This window comes from Halichoerus grypus, chromosome 10, assembly GCF_964656455.1.
Source record: "Halichoerus grypus chromosome 10, mHalGry1.hap1.1, whole genome shotgun sequence".
Lineage (NCBI taxonomy): Eukaryota > Metazoa > Chordata > Mammalia > Carnivora > Phocidae > Halichoerus > Halichoerus grypus.
Window position 1 is genome coordinate 75,253,852 of NC_135721.1, and position 20,959 is coordinate 75,274,810.

The 20,959-nt window shown below is 44.3% G+C and overlaps 1 protein-coding gene across 11 annotated transcripts in view; it reads right to left on the reverse strand.

Annotated features, from left to right (window-relative positions):
• LMAN2L (lectin, mannose binding 2 like) overlaps positions 1-20,959 on the reverse strand; it is a 43,856-nt gene that overhangs the window by 10,128 nt on the left and 12,769 nt on the right. For 3 of the 11 annotated variants that reach the window (XM_078056624.1, XM_036073758.2, XM_036073760.2), the window contains 2 exons: positions 11,248-11,365; positions 10,401-10,483 (listed from right to left, as the gene is read on the reverse strand). In XM_078056624.1, the coding sequence (XP_077912750.1) occupies positions 10,401-10,483; positions 11,248-11,257 (93 nt within the window). In that variant the 5' untranslated portion in view covers positions 11,258-11,365. Of the gene's footprint in view, positions 1-10,400; positions 10,484-11,247; positions 11,366-13,638; positions 13,890-14,609; positions 14,729-15,935; positions 16,162-20,959 lie in introns of those variants that run through there. The other 8 variants (XM_036073755.2, XM_036073754.2, XM_078056623.1 and 5 more) reach the window with 5 other exon arrangements.

Consider the following 20,959-nt stretch of genomic DNA (forward strand, 5'->3'; position numbering starts at 1 on the left):
AAAGCGTCCCCTGGGAATGGCATTTAGCGGTGTGAAGGAGAATAGCTGGCATTTTGGGAGCGCTTACTCTGCGCCAGGCACTGTAGTCAGTAATGTGCACACACCCGTTCAGTCACTTCTCACAACCCTAAGAGGCAGTATCAGTATCCCCACTGCACTGGTAAGAAAACTTGTCTAAATAGTACAACCAGGACTGGAAGCCAGGTAGTCTGGCCCCACAACCCTGGCTCAATCTCTATGCTTCACTGTTCTCAAATCAATATGGAAAAGTGACTAGTATATACTGTTAGAAACCAACAAAACAAAAGCCCTAGGTCTCTAATATAACCTGAAACACAGAAATATTGGAGAATGGTTCCAGATTTTATAAAAGGAAAGGAAGAGGTGCCTGGGTGGCTCAGTCGGTTGAGCAACCGACTCTTGGTTTCGGCTCAGGTCGTGATCTTGGGGCCATGGGATTGAGCCCCGTGTTGGGATCTGCGCTCAGCACTGAGTCAGCTTGTCTCTCTCCCTCTGCTCCTCCCCCAGCTCGTGTGCGCATGCGCGCTAACAAATTAAATCTTAAAAAAAAAAGGAAAGAGGGGCGCCTGGATGGCTCAGTTGGTGGAGCACCGGACTCTTGACTTTGGCTCAGGTCATGATCTCAGGGTCCTGGGATGGAGCCTGCATCGGGTTCCTTGCTCAGCGGGGAGCCTGCTTCTCTCTCTGCCTGCAGCTCCCCACCCCGCCCCCCGCTTGTGCTCTCATTCTCTCTCTGACAAATAAATACATAAAATCTTAAAAAAAAAAAACAAAAAACCTAGCTCTCAATGCAGCTCAGTCTCGATGTTTAATCACATCTAGATAACTTGCCAAAATTCTCTGGACCTAGTTTCCAAAGGAGTCTCTCTCTCAGAAAACACTGCCTCACCTAGGACTGAAAAACTAAGTCATATCCAAGCTGGAAGATAACAAGAGAATTTAAGGAGCTGTGGAGTTCCTTTACTGATACAAAGATTCCTTCTGCCAACAGTAAAGAGACCAAGAGGGATCAGTGTCTTCGTCACTTGAGAGAATGTGTTTTTAAAAAGGATAGCACCATATTGTTAATTTTTTAATTTTTTTTAAATTATTTATTTGACAGAGAGACAGTGTGCATGAGCATAAGCAGGGGGAAGGGCAGAGGGAGAGGGAGAAGCAGGCTCCCCGCTGAGCAGGGAGCCCAACATGGGGCTCGATCTGGGATCACGACCTGAGCTGAAGGCAGATGCTTATCCAACTGAGCCACCCAGGTGCCCCGTTTCTTCCGGTTTCAAGGAGAAAAAACAGTCATCACCTCATAGACTAGACAAACTAGACTTCTAAGCTGGCTTGATCTCCGACCAGCTATTTCTGCTTCCTGGGGTAAGACCCAAATAAATGTCTCACCAGGAAGAATGAGGGCCAAGGCTCAAAGGACTGCACTTCTCTGCTCTTTCAAGGAAAGCCTCTTGTGATCATACTCTGACTTCAACTGAAGGAAGACATCCTTGCTCCAATGCTACTGAGTGCCCTGCAACTTTCCACCAGTATCTGGGTTCCCATGAGAAATGACAACCATCAGCCGATGACTTCACATTGCCAAGAAAAGATGATCAGGTCATGTTTCAATCACCTTTTTTTTAATAGCAATGCTAAGACATAATTCACATACCATATAATTCACCTATTTAAAGTCTATAATTCAATGGCTTTTTTAGTACATTCACAGAGTTAAGATTATGATTTGCCACAATTAATTTTAGGATATTTTCATCACCTTAAAAAGAAATCGTGTCCATGGGGCGCCTGGGTAGCTCAGTCGTTAAGTGTCTGCCTTCGGCTCAGGTCATGATCCCAGGGTCCTGGGATCGAGCCCTGCATCGTGCTCCCTGCTCCGCGGGAAGCCTGCTTCTCCCTCTCCCACTCCCCCTGCTTGTGTTCCCTCTCTCACTTTGTCTCTCTCTGTCAAATAAATAAAATCTTAAAAAAAAAAAAAAAAAAGAAACCGTGTCCATTGCAGTCACTCCCCACGCCCACCTCCATCATCTACTTTCCGTCTTTATAGATTTGCCTATTCTGAACATTTCGTATATATGGGATCATAGAATTGTGACTGGCTTCTTTCACTTAGCATAATGTATTCAAGGGTCATCCACATTAGAGGACCTATCAATGCTTCATTTCTTTTTAATGCTGAATGATATTCCATTGAATGAATATAAATTTTGTTGGGGCACCTGGATGGCTCAGTTGGTTAAGCATCTGACTCTTGATTTCAGCTCAGGTCACGATCTCAGGGCCATGAGATCAAGCCATGCATGGAGCTCCCCACTCAGCAGGGAGTCTGCTTGAAATTCTCTCTCTCCCTCTCCCTCTGCCCCTCCCCCCGCTCGCGTGCACACACACACTCTCTCAAATAAATAAAATCTTTTTTATATATTTGTTTGTTTACTCATCAGTTGATAGGACGTTGAGTTATATCCATTTTTTGGCTATTACGAATAGTGCTGCTATAAACATTCATGTAACTTTTTGTGTAGACATGATTTCAATTTCTCTTGGGTATATACATCTAGGAGTGGAATTGCTGGATATCAACTTTGTATTTAGACATTTGAAGCACTGATGAACTGTTCTCCAAAATAAGTGCCCCATTTTACATTCCCACCATCAGTGTATGAGAGTTCCAATTACTCCACACCCTTACCAACACTTGTTATGATTTGTCTTTTTTATTTTAGCTACGACTAAATAGCCACAAGTGGGTGTTAAATAGTATCTCATTGTGGTTTTGATTTGTATGTCCCTACTGGCTAATGACGTTGAACATCTTTTCATGTTTATCCACCCTTTCTATGTCTTCTTGGGGGAAATACCTACTCAGATCCTTTGGTCATTTTTTTTTAAGATAAAAAATAATTTTTAAGAAACCTTTCACCCAACATGGGCTCAAACCTGCAACCCCAAGATCAAGAGTCACATGCTCCACCAATTGGGCCAGCCAGGCACCCCAGCCATTTTTCAGTTGGGTTGTCTTTTTTACTACAACTATATCGAGAATATATAAAAACATGTCCCTCATTATATACACAATTTTCATTGGTTTTCTCCCATTCTGTGGGTATATATTTTTACTTTCTTGATGGTATCCTCCAAAGCACAAGTTGTTTTTTTGTTTTTATTAAGTAGATTCCATGCCCAGTGTGAAGCCCAAGGTGGGGCTTGAACTCATGACCCTGAGATCAAGACCTGAGCTGAGATCAAGAATCAGATGTTTCACTGACTGAGCCACCCAGGTGCCTGCCCCCGAAGCACAAGTGTTCAATTTTAATGAAGTCCAACTTGGGTACCTGGATGGCTTAGTCAGTTGGGCATCTGCCTTCAACTCACGTCGTAATCCCAGGGTCCTGGGATCAAGCCCTGCATCAGGAGAAGCAAGGCTTCTCCCTCTCCTTCTCTGCCCTGCTTATGTTCTCTGTCACTCTCTCAAATAAATAAATAAAATCTTTAAAAAAAAATGAAGTCTAACTCATCTATTTTTTTTGGTGGCTTTTGTTTTTGGTGTCATATCTTAAAAACCTTTGTTTGATCCAAGGTCATGAAGAATTAACCCTACGTATTCTTCTGAGAGTTGTATAGTTTTAGCTTTTACATTTAGTTTTCCAGTTCATTTTGGTTTTTTTTTTTTTGGACAGAGAGAGACATAGCCAGAGAGGGAACACAAGCAGGGGGAGCAGGAGAGGGAGAAGCAGGCTTCCTGCTGAGCAGGGAGCCCGACGTGGGGCTCAATCCCAGGACCCTGGGATCATGACCTGAGCCGAAGGCAGACGCTTAATGACTGACCACCCAGGTGCCCCTAGTTTTCCAGTTCATTTTGAGTTAAATTTTGTGTATGGTATGAGGTGGGGACAATTTCATTACTCTGCATGTGGACATCAAGTTGAGTCAGCACCATTTGTTGAAGACAGTTCTTTCCCCACTGAATTGTCTTGACAGTCTTATCAAAAATCAAGTGATCATAAACGTGAGGACTTTTCTAGACTTTCAATTCTATTCCATTGATCTATAGGTCTATCTTTATGCCAGTACCACACTGCCTTTATTACTGCAGCTTTGTATTAAGTTTTGAAACGAGTAAGTGTGAGTCCTCCAACTTAGCTCTTCTTTATCAATATTATTTTGGCTATTCTAGTTCTCTTGAATTTCCATATTGATTTCAGGATCACCTTGTCAATTTCTGCAAAGAAGCCAACTATGCTTCTGATAGATAGGGAATGTGTCAAATCTGGAGACCAAGGCATCATCTTAACAATATAGTTGACCCTTCAACAACATGGGTTTGAACTGCACAGGTCCACTTCCATGTCATTTTTTTTTTTTAATACAAAGACAGTACTGTAAATGTATTTTCTCTTCCTTATGATTTTCTTAACATTTTTTCTCTAGCCCACTTAATTGTAAGAATACACCATACAACACATATAACATACAAAATGTGTTAATCAACTGTTTGTTATCTGTAAGGCTTCCGGTCAACAGTAGGCTATTAGTAGTTAAGTTCTGGGGGAGTCAAAAGTTATATGCAGCTTGTCGACTGTGTGTGTGTGTGGGGGGTCAGTGCCCCCAATCCCCACACTGTTCAAGGATCAACTATACTAAGTTTTCTGATCCATGACATAGGATGTCTTTCCATTTACTCAGGTCTTAACTTTCTTTCAACAGTATTTTATAGTTTTCAGAGTGTACTTTTGTTAATTATTTCTAAGTATTTTATTCTTCATAATAGTATAAATGGAATTGTTTTCTTACTTTCATTTTCTGACTCTCCAATGCCAGCATACAGAAGTATAATTGATTTTTGTATGTTGATCTTGTATCCTGCAACCTTGCTGAATTCATTTATTCTAGTAGTTTTCTTGTGGATTCTTTAAGATTTTCTATATACAACATCATGTTATCTATATAAATAGTTTTACTTCTTTCTTTGTAATCCGGATGTTTTTTCTTACCCAACCGCCCTGACTAGAACCTCCAGTACAATGTTGAATAGAAGTAATAACAGGGGCACCTGGGTGGCTCTGTCAGTTGAGCGTCTGACTCTTGGTTTCGGCTCAGGTCCTTATCTTGGGGTCCGTGGATCAGGCCCCGCATGGGGCTCCGCACTCAGTTCAGAGTCTGCTTGGGATTCTCTCTCCCTCTGCTTCTCCCACTCATGCTCTTGCTCTCTTTAAAATAAATAAATAAGCCTTTAAAAAAAAAAAAGAAGAAGTGACAAGAACAGATGTCCTTGTCTTATTCCTGATCTTAGAGTGAAAGCATTCAGTATTTCACAGTTAAGTATGATGTTAGCTGAGGGTTTTTCACAGATGCCTTTTATCGGGTTGAAGAAGTTCCCTTCTATTCCTAATGTGTTGAGTGTTTTTATTATCATAAAGAGATACTACATTTTCTCAAATACTTTTTTTACATCTATTTATATATCATATGGTTTTTGTCCTTTATTCTTTTTTTTTTTTTTTTTTTTTTTAGGTAGGCTCCACACCCAACATGGCACTTGAGCTCATAACCCTGAGATTAAGAGTTGCACCCTTGGGATGCCTGGGTGGCTCAGTTGGTTAAGCGTCTACCTTCGGCTCAGGTCATGATCCCAGGTCCTGGGATCGAGCCCTGCATCGGGCTCCCTGCTCATCGGGGAGCCTGCTTCTCCCTCTCCCTCTGTCTGCTGCTCCCCCTGCTTGCTCTCTGTCAAATAGATAAATAAAATCTTTAAAAAAAAAAAAAAAAAAAAAAAAAGAGGTGCACCCTCTACTGACTGAAGCAGTCAGGTGCCCCTGTCCTTTATTCTATTAATATGGTCTATCATATTAATTTTCAGATTTTAAAAGTTTTGGGGGCGCCTGGGTGGCTCAGTCGTTAAGCAACTGCCTTCGGCTCAGGTCATGATCCCAGGGTCCTGGGATCGAGCCCCACATGGGGCTCCCTGCTTGGCAGGAAGCCTGCTTCTCCCTCTCCCGCTCCCCCTGCTTGTGTTCCCTCTCTCACTGTCTCTGTCAAATAAATAAATAAAATCTTAAAAAAAAAAAAAAGTTTTTATTTATTTATTTAAGTAATCTCTACACCCAATGTGGGGCTCAAACTCAGGACCCCAAGATCAAGAGTCACATGCTCTTCTGTGCCAGCCAGGCACCCCTTAATTTTTAGATTTTAAAGCAAATTGAATTCCTAAGATAAATACACATGGTTGTGGTATATAATCCTTCATGTTGCTGGACTTGGTTCGTTAGTATTTTGCTGACGACTTTTATGTCTATATAAGAGATACTGGTCTGTAGTTTTCTTTTTTTTTTTTTAAGATTTTATTTTATTGGGGCGCCTGGGTGGCTCAGTCGTTAAGCGTCTGCCTTCGGCTGAGGTCATGATCCCAGGGTCCTGGGATCGAGCCCCGCATCGGGCTCCCTGCTCGGTGGGAGGCCTGCTTCTCCCTCTCCCACTCCCCCTGCTTGTGTTCCCTCTCTCGCTGTGTCTCTGTCAAATAAATAAATAAAATCTTAAAAAAAAAAAAAAAGATTTTATTTTATTTATTGACAGAGAGAGAATGCGAGACAGGGAACACAAGCAGGGGGAGTGAGGGAGGGAGAAGCAGGCTTCCCGCCAAGCAGGGAGCCCGATACGGGGCTCGATTCCAGGACCCTGGGATCATGACCCGAGCCGAAGGCAGACGCCTAACGACTGAGCCACCCAGGCGCCCCTCTCTCTCTTATTTTTTGTAAGAATTTTTGAGAAGAACTGGTATTAACTCTACTTTCTATGTTTGAAAGAATCAACCAGTGAAGCCATCTGGACCCGGGCTTCTCTTTGTGAGTCATTTTTTATTACTAATTCAATCTCGTTTCCTGTTACGGCTCTATCCAGATTTCCTATTTCTTCCACTGTCATTTTAACAACCACTTATGATCTGTCAACCTCACGATGGCACAGGTAGTACCTTGCACTCCCAAATAGTGAAACTCTTGACTCACTCACCTGAACTACAATTCCTCTATTGCTGACAGGGAAACTGAGGTTATATTACTTTTAACAATCTGTCCTGATTTCAGAGAGCCAAGCCTAAACTGAACTCCCTCACCCCTTTCTCAGATGCATTACTGGTTGCTAGAATTCTCCCCATATTTTCTCATGAACAAATGTGGCTGCAAGTAAGCTGAGCAACAAGGTCATGTGCTCTAGTGACAAGGAAACGAGAAACCAGAGAAACACTTTCCACTCCCTTGAGGGATTTGATGAATTGTTCCATAACCCCTCCCACCAGGCCTGTTCTCCTAATCCAGCACATTTTCTATGTGACATTTGCAAGTTTTCCGAAGGTACCATATTTGTCACCCTCTTCTCATGTACTCAAAAATAATAAAGCAAAATAATGAGACTGCAGGCTGGAAGCAAATCATCTACCTGTGTGTCACTGACAAATTTTTTAACCTTCCTGCACTTCAGTTTCTTATCCATAATGTAGAGATGACAATAGTATCTACCCCCAAAGAGTTGTTACAAGTAAATAATACATGTACAAGTGTTGGAAAGCACATCTGGCACCTTTATGTACGATATCAAAGTAAACCATGCCGCCCACAAAACACACTTGATTTTACCCTCTAAAATAGTTCCAGGTTGTTGGAATGTAGAAAGGAGTACCTTTTCTACACTCTCTACACTGAATATAAGCTCTCAGAACTGAAATTACATAGGAGATGACATGAGAATAATGTCTCCATTCTCAAGGAAATCAACCTGGCAGAAGAAACAATGGATGGGAGGAGGTAGAGCATCATAATTAAAAGCACAGCCCCTGGAATCTGGTAGACCTATGTTCAAAATCTGACTCCACCTTATATTGGCTGTTACCTTGAACAAGACGCTTCTCTAAGCTTCTGTACTCATTGGTAAATGGGGGAAAATAATACTAACTCTAAGGAGTTTTGATGAGGATTAAGACAATATTTGTAAAGTACCTGGCACATAATGGCCACTGAATAAACAGAAACCACTTTGATTAGTTTTCTTAAATGTCATTTTAATAAACAAATGTGTTCAACAGGTAAACAACTAATACAGAAACAAGGACCTCATGTTGGTCCAGGGGTTCCCAATCCTGGCTATACATGTGACTCATCTGGAGAGCTTTAAAAAAGTAAGTTTGCCTACGTTGCACCTAAGACAAACAGAATTACACTCTCTGAGGTTGGGGCCTGGACATCAGTTATTTTTATTTTATTTTATTTCATTTTTAAAAATATTTTATTTATTTCAGAGAGAGAGAAATCCCGCACATGCACACATGAGCGGGGGGGAGGGGTGGGGAGAGACGGGGGCAGGGATAGACTCTCCAGCAGACTCCATGCTGAGCGCAGAGCCTGACACAGGGCTCAATCCCACGACCCTGATAGCCTAACCTGAGCCAAAATCAAGAATCTGACGCTTAACTAACTGAGCCACCCAGGCACCCCTGGACATTAGTATTTTTAAAGGCACTTCAGGTAATTCCAATGTACAGCTGGGAGTGAGAACCGTAACAGCTAGCCAGAAAAGAAGTCCCAATTTTTACCAACTGAAACTAATTTTATTGATTAACATCTACTCTTCTTACAAAATAAGCCCATCAGATCTGGCCTCTTAAATGAGAACTACTATTATCTGATGATGAAATGGAAGCTAAGAGAATCTGAACAATTTATTTCTGGAAGAAGCAGAGAGCCAGGTTTAAAAGTCCAGTCAAGCCCTAAAGCCTGTACCTCTTACTTAGATGCATCTCTAACTACCATTATTTCCTCAGCATGACTGCAAACCTAGTCATGACATTCTCCTCATTAAAATCCTTTATAACACTTACCCCTTAGGATAAAGCCCAGACTCCGTAACAGGAACACCTAACTTCAGAATCTGGCCCCACAGTGTGCATGGTGAGGATGAGTCACGTACACTCAGATGGCTCTGGTGCCGGTCCAAACAGCCAAACCACCAACCACCCAAGGAGACACCGCTCAATCTCAGGGGCCAGGCAACTTGGCCAACAGGGAACAGTGTTAATACTAAAGAATGCAATGGGAATGGTGGCCCCTGAAATTGTGCAACATGGCAAGACTGCTGGCTCTGTTTTTCTTTCTAGCATCGTCTCTCTCTGATCCCTTCTCTCACTTTATCACTTTAACAGATGCTTTCCCCTCTGCATGGCACACTGGTTCCTAATTCTGCAGACTTCAATGTAAATGTCACTTCCTGGAGGAAGTCTTCCCCAACCACCACCACTACCACACTGTCCCACTCCAGATTCAACACGCCTCTGTGTCTTCTACAGCGCCCCATGGTTCCCCCAGAAGAAATCGCACACCTTAGTGCTCCTGAGTGCAAGGACCATGCTGGTCTTGCTCACTAACTCCCGCCACCTAGAAAGTACCTGATGTATGGTGGAGTGAGGAGGAGCCCAGAGGCAACATGGAGAAGCTGCTCTGTAACTGTCTTACAACAAAAAGTTATTCTCCGAACTCAGGTCTCCAGTTCCACCTCTGGATGGTGAATTCTGTGCCCAATGCTAAAAACTGTTGAATCTGGGCGTTGTGTATACGATCATATATTCTTCCTATTTTTTAAATAAGTTTGCAATTTTTCATAAAAAGCTTTTAGGGAAAAAATAAAGTGAGTTCTGTCTCCATCCTTAATCCTGCCTTTCTTGCTATTATTTAGCCAAAGGATATGCATCAACAACCTGTCATAACCACTTTCCCAGCATCTGATGGCAGGGCCATCAGACAAAGAATACAAACCTGTTGGCAGTATAAGAAAGTACTAAAGAACCCTAGGGTCAGCCAACAAAAAGCAAGAGCCTTCTGCCAAGAGCCAGAAACTGGATTGCAACAAAATGCTGGGACTCCGTCAATTTCCTTTTACAACCTTTCCTACAGGAGAACAGAACTGCTGTTCGGGTCTAAAAACAGGAAGAAGAAAAGGATGCTCGAAAGAGTGAGCAAACTGCAGAAGAGAGCACAGTGGTGATCTATTAAGTCAGGGGAGCTGTGTTATATAAATTCAGCTTGTTCAGGTGCGGGCCTAGGAACCAAATCACCAACCGGCCAAGCATGCTCAATTCCAGCAGCTACCTAATGTGCACAAGAGAACACTGTTAACACTGAAGAAAAAGTCCCCAATCACGACAGCCATTCCCAAAGGACTGTGCACCATACACGGTTCTCTCTAGAACACTCTGACAAGGATATTAACTTTTCAAGTTCAGTTGATGAAGAAAATAGAATCAAACCCCTCACTTCCTATCCTGTTCCCTCGTGAACGTTCCCGAGGCACGGGACTGTGATGTCAGTGCAGCTGACCTAAGCTCTGACACTTGCCATTACCTCTTGCTGCTTCTCCTCATTGGGGTACGTGTCTACAAATACTCCCAGCCCCACAAATTTGTCCATGTTTCCAAACACAGGCCCTAGAGAGAGAGAACAGATGATGAACAATGAAATAAAGCCAAGAGTTGATAAAGGAATAACACATCACTATGATGGAGGAAAAAGTAAAATTCAATTGACTCCCAGGCCTCTCTTTAAGATGAGAAAACATATGTAAAAGCACCCAGCGACGTGCAGGGCCTGTAACAAGCACCCAGTAAAGTGTGTAGCTGTTTGCTGTTGAAGGCAGGGGAAGAGAGAAGTCCACTGCAACGCTGTTCAACACTACAGTTGTTCCCTGGTCCAAACCGATTGCTAAGGCGCCCCGTAAGAATTCTGCTTCACGAACGCCTGGTGCCAACTATGCCCCTGAGAGAGAGCTGAATTCCCAAGCTCCACTTCTCGTTGCAAAAGAGATCAGGTCAAATCAGGTTGAGTTTGCCACGTCCTTGGAGCAACGGCCCCCGCGCAACTCCTGACTCAAGGAGTTCTGAAACCGTTCACTGCGCATGCTCAGAAGTCAGCTCACCCAATCACCTTGTTCCGGAGAGCCAGTACCTTCCCCCAGCCGACAGGCCCCTCTGGCCTCAAAGGGAAACCGGAAGGAACTAATAAGCAAGATCTCGCCCCAGGATGAGTCAAGTTCAGACCCCATTCTAGAGACGAGACAGGCTGGTCTTCATCCGCAGACATCAAGGGAGTGGGAGAACTGCTGGCACTGTGGGGACGGATGCTTCTCAAAAAGAGGGCACATGAGAAAGCAGGCCTGTGGCACCCCACACAAGAGCACCCGGGGTCCCAATACCTGGCTGCATCCGATCCTTCGTGTACCAGATTGCCAAGCCATCCCCATGCAGATTCTTCTTCCCTTGTCCGTGGATTTTGAAGTGTACCTGCAACTCCCAGTCTCTCAGGAAGCATGGCTAGGGTGAAAAAGACACTGGAATCAATGAAGAGCATGAAACGTGAAATCCCTCAAGCCCTCATAGTGGTCTAGAGACTTGGAAAACCTAAGTTCAGGTAACACGACGCGAAGGGTTGAAACTGAAATCTAGGACTTGCTGAGTGTTTGTGTCATAAAATTAAACAGGTTGAGCTGTCCAGCTGCATATGATATTTAATATGAAAAGTGAATAAGCCTCCCAATGATCTTCAATATCTCCCACAGAAACAGGGCAGTACTCCAAAGCTGGAAAAGACAAGAGACTGCTAAATTAGACTACTGTGATCTTACAGGAAAGCATCTCAGCCTATAGAGTACAGGTGGCTGAATTAACACTCATTTGCAACTTCCAGATCACCCCTCTGACAGATTCTAAAAAGCCTGGATTTCAAGAAAGGTCAAAGCCTCATTCATTACAAAAGAATTAAAAAAAAAAAAAAGAAAGAAAGAAAAGCTAAGTCATTATGCAAAGGTTTCCAGGAATAATTAGCAGATGTGTAAACAACTCTAATTAGCTAGAATTGACCCTATGCCAAGCTAAGGAGCAAGCCAGAATTCCCCAAGAAGGGAAAAGTTACAGTCCCCCAAAACCTCATGCCCATGGCCAAGAAGCATAAATGCACCAAAGGAGAACACCACCATCCCCATCACAGGGACAGCCTCTGCTGGAAAAACATTAAGGAGGTGGGTACTAATCAGACTCCTGTGTTTGTTCTTTGGGGTTTTTTCTTTAACTGTGTATCAAAAGCTTGGAAAAATGGAGAAGGAGGTAAGTGGATGGTTAAGTGCTCTAAATAGCTGAACACTTTCAGGGAGAGAGCAGAGTAGGTATCTGGCTTAGAGAGGCTCCTGATTAAAGGTCACTATGAAGAAAGAAGGGAATGAGGAGCACATAGGCCAACAGGATTCAGCCAGAATCTTTAACAGATTGTTCCAGCTCCTGAGCAACATATTGCTAGATCATTTCTGGGAAATCTTCCAGAAGTGTTAGTATTAGGAACACAAAGTCAAATGAAAGGGGTGAAGTTACTTCTGAATTCACCAAAGAACCCCGCAATCTCTGATAGCTTACCCTACCGTGAGGAGCCCAGTCCCTGTGTTGTCATTCTGGGTTCTCCTCTTTCTACTGTTTCACTTAGATTTCAGGACAAGAGTGAAATTCCGTGGCAGGAAGCTGCCCCACAGCCAGTGGGTAGGTATTATTGCCCCTGGGATGAGGCCAGGGCCGGAGAGGTTTGCACTGAGCCAAGGGGTGTCTGCCACTTATCCTTGGCTTCCTCTAGCACAGAGCCGTACACCTTTGCTCAGGGCTGTGTCTCACAGAGCTTCTGAGACTTGGCTGTACATAAGAGTCACCTAGGGAGTTTTTAAAAATCCCCATGACCACAGGCATTAACTCCAATGGACAGCCAAATTTGAGAACCACATCCTATTCAAATAACTCAGAAACAACTCCAAAGCTCATTCTGATAGTCAGACGACAACAACAACAACAAAAATACAGTATCAGAGAATCTGAAAAAGGGCAGGATAACTAGATCCTAAACTAGAACTGCTGCTAAAAGAGTTATGTAGAGACAGCTAGCAAGACAGCAGCAAAGCATCTAGCCCTGGACATAATCATTTACTAACCAGAGACCCCCATCAATGAAACTTATAACAGATGCATAATGCAACAACACACACTTCTGTAACCATTTTAACTTTCCAAAGCTTTTCATGTCTATTGTCTTATTTTCACAATAACCCTAGTGAGCACGTAGAAGGTATTACGAAGTTCAATTGGCAGATGGAGAAACTGAGCAATGAGAAAATTAAGTAACAGCGAGGGTTCACAGTGGGTCTGTGATACAGCTAGATCTGGAACCCAAGTCTGTCAACTGCCAGCCCCTTTCCCTGTTCTACCAGAACACACCGCCCTGTACTCTGTCCAAGAATGAGTTCAACACTACAATCTGGGTTAAGAAGCCAGCTTGCACAAATAGCTCATGTAGACACTTCTCTTACCCTTCTGTTCTGTTAGAATTCTCTGCCACATAAAATGAACAGGGAAAAGAAATTGTTCTCTTTGTTGAGGTTCACTTAACTATGACCATGAAAAGCTGTAAATCAAAAACCATGAAAAAGTTTAGTTCTTAGCTTATGAGAACCCAAGAGAAAGTATTCAAGGATGCCAAGGTCATTCCCAAAAGTAAAGTGGTTGTAGAAGATTCAGAAAGAGCCCTGGAAACCAAAAAGAAAGCATCATCTTACACTTGTACAAAATCACAGTGCAGCCACACCAGGAATACTGCATTCACTTCTTGCCGCCATACCTCAAGGAAGACAATGTAGCTAGAAAAGGTCCAGAGAAGGACAAATAAAATGACCAAGGGGCTCAAAGTGGCTTTCACATGAAAATAAAATTTAAAATTAGACTCTTCAAAGTGAAATAACAAGGGCAGATACTGGGATGAAGTTTAGGATAAATTTAAAAGAGCAGTCTTCCACTTTACAAAATAATTAAATGTGAGTTAAATTGTTAACCTCCAAGAATACTACCAGGTCAATCAGGAATTAAAGACATTTCATTTTTTTTTTAAAGATTTTTTATTTATTTATTTGACAGAGAGAGAGAGAGAGAGAGACAGCAAGAGAGGGAACACAAGCAGGGGGAGTGGGGGAGGGAAAAGCAGACTTCCCGCTGAACAGGGAGCCCGATACAGGGCTCGAACCCAGGACCCTGGGATCATGACCGGAGCCAAAGGCAGACGCTCAACCGACTGAGCCACCCAGGCGCCCCTAAAGACATTTCAGAAAACACAGTGGGTGTTGAAAACAACTGGGTGGCTCAGTTGGTTAAGCATCTGCCTTCAGCTGGGGTCGTGGCCCCAGGGTGCTGTCCCACATCGGGCTCCCTGCTCGGCGGAAAGCCTGCTTCTCCCTCTCCCACTATCGATCCCCCTGCTTGTGCTCTCTCATTCTCTATCAAATAAATAAATAAAGTCTTTAAAAAAAAAGATGTTTCAGAAAACACAATCAAAATGGATTATTTGCTATAACTGGAGCAATCGAGAGCATTTCCCTACATATCTGATTTCACTATGAAGGTCATCACATTCTCTGAAATGAAAATCCTTGATATCCACAGAAGACAGAGCACTGGGGATAAACAGTAAAATAGCCACTGGTAAACTTTTTAGGGCTTTTTGGGTCACCAACACAGGAGGGAGAAAGATTCTTACCACCCGGTTCCACAGGGCACCCTGTTTACTTTGCATATCTGGGGTAAGGCGGATATACTGGGTCATCACCATGGCATTGCCCATCAGATTCCACAGTGAGGAACTGCCTGTGCCCACACCTACGGGGAGGAAGTAGATCAGTTCACACTCTTCAACACCAACCCATTCTGAAACCACCACGGACCCTCCTAAAGCTGGAGTCATCATCTTTTTCTCCCTTTCACGACACTCGATCTCCTACCTTCTGTCTTTCATAAATCTCAAATCTTTACCATCTTGACAGCTTTCTTTCACAAAGCCCTTCTCAGGTGAAGACCCCAGAGCACATCAGAGCTATCATTTTATCCATGCCTCAATAACCCTAGCTCAGATCCATTCTTCCCATTTTATATGTAAATTTTAGCACCAGAAAAGAAAAAAATTTCCCCAGTTCTACCAAAAAGAGCTTGACTCTCAGGCCTCTGGGGCTTAATCACATTCTTTCTTTAAACAATTCAAGTGTGAAGGTACTTCTCCCAGTACCAATAGAGGCTATAAGCCTCTTGCAAGTGAGAACTTTGTGTCTGAACAATCCACAGTAATAGCAGAGACAGCATGGATGAGGCACTGGATATATCTGCTGAGGGAATAAATGATCACCCTTAGCAGCCGTGTATACACTCTTGCACTTTGAGTTTGTATTTGTTCGCTGTCCCACACTCCAGTGGGGAAACAGACTTGTGTGAGTTAAGCCATCTACACTGATTTGGTCCTCTCTGTAGCTAACTATATAAATTTTCTGGTCGATAAGCCGTGCCTAAGAGCCTATGAACCCTAAACAGAGCAAAGCTAACCAGCCTCCTTCATCAACAGGGCTCCTGAACTGGAAAACAGGTGTTTTAACCGGCAATAGAATTTTATCTTCTTTCTCAGTCCGGCCAAGTTCTACCCCAGTTCTGTCTCCTGCTTCATTTCTAGCACATCCAAAGCTCCATCGGGAGACCGGCTCTTTGCTAGTGGCCTTCAATCACTACCCACCATTTGCAGCTCTATCCCTTCCCATATCCCTCTTGTCCAACTCGAGCTCCTCTTTGTCCAGGCCTAACGCTAGTGGCATCCGAGCCCGGCTTCGACCTGCTGGAAACTTCCAAAACGGGGGGGGGGGGGGGGAGCTAACCCCCGCCCTTTGGACCCGTGGCTCCCAAACGCGGCGTTCCCCGTGGGCCCCCACCCACCGCCCGCAGTTTCCTTAGGGCCACGAAGCCTTTCGCCACCCCCGGTCTCCACCGCTGAGCTCAGGTCCCGGAGCCCTCCCCGTGCACGACCACCTCGCCCCGGGCGCCTCACCCTGGTAGGGCTTCGACAGCGAGTGCTCCCGTTTCAAGTACTCGAACGTTTGACCCGCCCCGACTTGCCGTGGCCCCTGCCCAGATCCCAACAAAAGGAGAAGGAGCAACATCGTGGACCCATTCCGAGCCGACACACGCCGCCGCCACCGCTGCCACCACCCAGAGGATCCCAGAGTCGCCGCCATCTTTCCCACTGCCGTCCCTTCATTAAAAGCCCGCCCCGTAGCCCTAACCATTAGCTCAGGGAACCATCTGCCCCGGGTCCCATTGGCTTTCCCCGAGCCCCCGCCCCCGCAGGTGAGCATCTCACCGATTGGCTGGCTTGGGTATCAGTTGCCTTGCCAACCCAGGAAAGGGGCGTGGCCTAATGCCTGGCCTCCTTTATTTGCATTTGTCCTGCACTCCACTAGGCCTGCTGGGAGACGTAGTGATTTCCATTTTCTCTCTGCGTTCTAGAGTAAATTTAAAGAGATAAAAATGTTGGGGTTCCTGGGCGGCTCAGTCCTTAAGCGTCTGCCTTCAGCTCAGGTCATAATCCCAGGGTCCTGGGATTGAGCCCCGCATTGGGCTCCCTGCTGGGCGGGAAGCCTGCTTCTCCCTCACCCACTCACCCTGCTTGTGTTCCCTCTCTCACTATGTCTCCCCCGTCAAATAAATAAATAAAATCTTTAAAAAAAAAAAAAAGATAAAAATGTTTCTCCCAGTTTCACGCAAACGTTCTATCCTCTCTGCCATAGTACCCTCCTGTCTGTGCAGAGCTATCCAGATGTAGAACTGAATGGAGAAATAGACAATCCACAATTACTGTAGCTGGACAATTTTCAGGAAAATTATCAAATTTCTAAAAGACTTGAACAGAATAAAGAACTTGACCTGATGACATTTATAGAAACTCCACACAACAACAGCAGAAGACACATTCTCTTCAAGTGCAAAAGAAACATGTAATAAGACAGCCTGGGCAAAACCAGCAAAAAAAAAAAAAAAAACAGCTCCACAAATTTAAAAGAAATGAAAGCACACAAAGGATGTTCTCCTATCATGACGGAATTAGACTAGAAATTGACAACCGAAAGATTTCTCAGGGGCACCTGGGTGGCTCAGTTGCTAAGCGTCTGCCTTTGGCTCAGGTCATGATCCCAGGGTCCTGGGATCGAGCCCCGCATTGGGCTCCCTGCTTCGTGGGAAGCCTGCTTCTCCCTCTCCCACTCCCCCTGCTTGTGTTCCCTCTCTCACTGTGTCTCTCTCTCTCAAATAGATAAAATCTTTAATAAAAATAAATAAACAGGGACGCCTGGGTGGCTCAGTCGGTTAAGCGGCTGCCTTCAGCTCAGGTCATGATCCCAGGGTCCTGGGATCGAGTCCCACATCGGGCTCCCTGCTCGGCGGGAAGCCTGCTTCTCCCTCTCCCACTCCCGCTGCTTGTGCTCCTGCTCTCGCTATCTCTGTCTCTGTCAAATAAATAAAAAATAAATAAATAAATAAATAAATAAATAAATAAATAAATAAAAAGCTCCACAAATTTAAAAGAAATGAAAGCACACAAAGGATGTTCTCCTATCATGACGGAATTAGACTAGAGACTGACAACCGAAAGATTTCTGAGAAATCCCCCAAATATTTGGAAATTAAACTCACTTCTAAATAACCCATAAAGGAGTAGGAAGTGCTGAACGACTGCAGGGATTCTTCTAAGAAATGGAACAGGGTAACCAATCCTTTACCTGGATGGCACAGTAATGCACACAGAAAAGTGTGACACCTAAAGAGTGAGAGTCATCCCAGCTTCCCACCTTTTCCCCACCAGTTCCATCACCCAATCAATCAATAATCAAGTCCTGATGATGTTATTCCTAATCATTTCTCAATGCCACCACATCCTTTCCATCACTTGCTTTGTCTTTCTCCCAAACCACAACACGTGTCCCAGCTGTTATTCTGATCACCATCATCCACACAGCCACCCACGTGATCTAAACCATCTAACCATGCCATTTCCTGAGTGTCGGGGGTAAATGAGTTGATATTGGTAAAGCTCTTAAATAGTGGCTGGCACGTAGGAAGCACTAGATCATCATCATTATTATTATTAATCGAGCCCTTGATGGTTGCCATCACCTGTGGGGAAGAGATTCAAGCCCCTCAACTTGGCAAACAAAGCCCTCTGCCACCTGGCCCTGGCCCTTCTCTGGCTTTATTGCCCACAGCTTCCTTTCTTCATCTATTTGCTCCAGCTTTCCCTCTTCTTTCCTTTTCCCCAGCCCACTTCCTCTTGGAGGCCTTCCCTGACCTCCTCAGGCAGTGGCAGTTGGCCCACTCTGAGCTCTCAATGTTGCCCAAGCACATTTCTTACACAGCTCTCACCAGGTCTGTGTCTGTCTTCCCAACAGGCCTAACCAAACTTAATTCTCTCTTTCCTGAACATAAATATATTTAATAACAGAAATGAAAACTGTCAGGGCACCTGGGTGGCTCAGTCGGTTGAGCACCTGCCTTGGGCTCAGGTCATGGTCCTGTGGGCCTGGGCTGGAGCCCCATTGGGCTCCCTGCTCAGTGGGGAGTCTGCTTCTCCCTCCTCCCCCCACCCTGTGCTCTCTCTTGCTTGTGCTCTCTCTCAAGTAAATAAATAAAATATTTAAAATAAATAAGTAAATAAATAAATATAAATAAAATGAAAAACTGTCACAACCATATGGGTACCTGGCTGGCTCAATCGGGGGAGCATGTGACTCTTGATCTCAGGGTTGTGAGTTCAAGCCCCACATTGGATGTAGAGGTTACTTAAAAATAAAATCTAAAAAAAATTTAAAAATAAATAAACTGTCACAACTACTGATTATTTATGCACTCCACACAAAGTAGATGTTTAGTGATATGACATAAGAAATTGCAATGAACCTATTCACATCATACCTTAGCTTTTAAACCATTCGTGGATCCCAATTACCATAGGATAAAATCCAAACGCCTTAGTGTAGCATTCAAAGCTCTTCAACCTGACTCAAATCAGGCTGTACACATGTCTATTACAATGTGTGTCACTCTGAATTATGTAGCTCAATTAACAGATTATGTGTTTGTCTCCCTGGCAAGGCTGGAAGCTCCTGGACCACAGGAGGCAGATCTTACTCATTTCCTATCCCAGGCCTCACCTACTTCCCCATTCCCTTACCCATCACCCAGCACATAGTAGGAGTCCTAACTGTTTTGAATAAAGTGATTTCCATTATATTTCTCTGTCAGCTGGAATTTTTTTATTGTGGTAAATATACATAAAATCAAATTTACCATTTTAACCATTTTTAAGTATATAGTTCAGAGGCATTAAATACATTCACATTGCTACGTGACCTGTCAACTGGATTTTGGATAGTATCTCAGCATACCTCATTGTAAAATTCACTGTAATGAAGAAAAGGGGGATAAAGGAGAGGGTGTGACAGACAAAATACACAGGACAATAAATCAGATGATTTTGTTCAGATTGTTGCAATAGGCGGAATGCCCATTAGTGAGGAAAGTATCAAAGAGAAGGAAGTGGGGGGGCGCCTGGGTGGCTCAGTTGGTTAAGCATCTGCCTTGAGCTCAGGTCATGATCTCAGGGTCCAGGGATCGAGCCCCGTGTCTCCCTGCTCAGTGGGGAGTCTGCTTCTTCCTCTCCCTCTGCCCCTCCCCCCATGTTCGCGCCCTCTCAAATAAATAAATAAAATCTTAAAAAAAAAAGAAAGAAAAGGAAGGGGACCTGGTGTTACATAGAGGCAGGTAAACAAGGGAGTCGTCATGAAGGAGGATGGAAATGGTTTTATCCGAGTCACCGAGGAAGGGCAAAAGTGGGTCTTATCTCAGAATATTCTAGAGCAGGATAGTCCTTTGAAGTTAGCCATTTCTCAGAACTCAAAATGGGGTGAGAGGGGACACAAAACGGTGAGGGGATTTCTTGACTGTAGCTGCTTTCCAGAAGTACAGGGTTCATATAAAGTTGAACACTGTTAAAGTCTTGAGGGTGAACAGGGAAAGAGAAAAAGGAGCCAAGTCCTCCTCCCACACCGCCCTATACACACATAGAAGCACCTTCTGATAGTTAGGTCAGGTCTTGACCCACCATCTTCCAGCTGCTTAATATTCTCTTTTTCTCCAGAGAATCATTTCCCATGATCTAAGGCTATACATCTCCAGGGTGGGAGCATTCATAGACCATATGAGTTGTGCATTCCAGCAGTTCTGGATGATTCCTCTAGTTTCTTGGCTTCAAAGCCAAACAGGTACCTCCACTTAGGAGCACCTTGAAGCCCAATGCCCCTAACCCACCCCATGCCAGAGGCTGCAAGGCAGCCTCTTGGTCCCATCCTTTCCTCTCCCTTTGCCTTTCACTTCTAAACCTTGCCATTCCATTTAAATCCACCCTCGTCCCAAACTTAGGACCCAAAGCAGGGCCTAACATCAGCCTTCCCAAAGCCAGGTAGACCATTTTTTCCTCCTCAGAGGTCTGGATTAGGACTTGGGATTAGGTCCATCATCAGCCCTAGAGTGGCAGCTAACCCAGCCCCACCCCAGTGCCTGCCCCATTCCCCCCCAACACTCTCCCCACCCTTCGACCCCCCGCACCTCCAGTTCTCCAGCAGACCCTAGTGCACAGAAGGGGACAGGAGCTCGAACACTAACTAGCCAACTACTTTCCAGTGGCAACTTATAAATTCTGGCCTCCCAACAAGCCACAATTGAATAGTCTGGAGTGCTTGGGGCACACAGATGCCTGGGTCCCACTCCCAAACACCTGATTCGTAAATCTGGGGTACGGCCCAGGGATTTGGGTTTGAAAATCTCTCCCCAGAGAATGTGATATGCAGCCAACGTCCAGAACCACAATGCTTTCACATCCAGTATCTCATTTTGACCTCTCATTGACCTGGCGCCCTGGGCAAGAGAGGCATCACCACACTTTTTTTTTTTTTAAGATTTTATTTATTTATTTGACAGAGAGAGACACAGCGAGAGAGGGAACACAAGCAGGGGGAGTGGGAG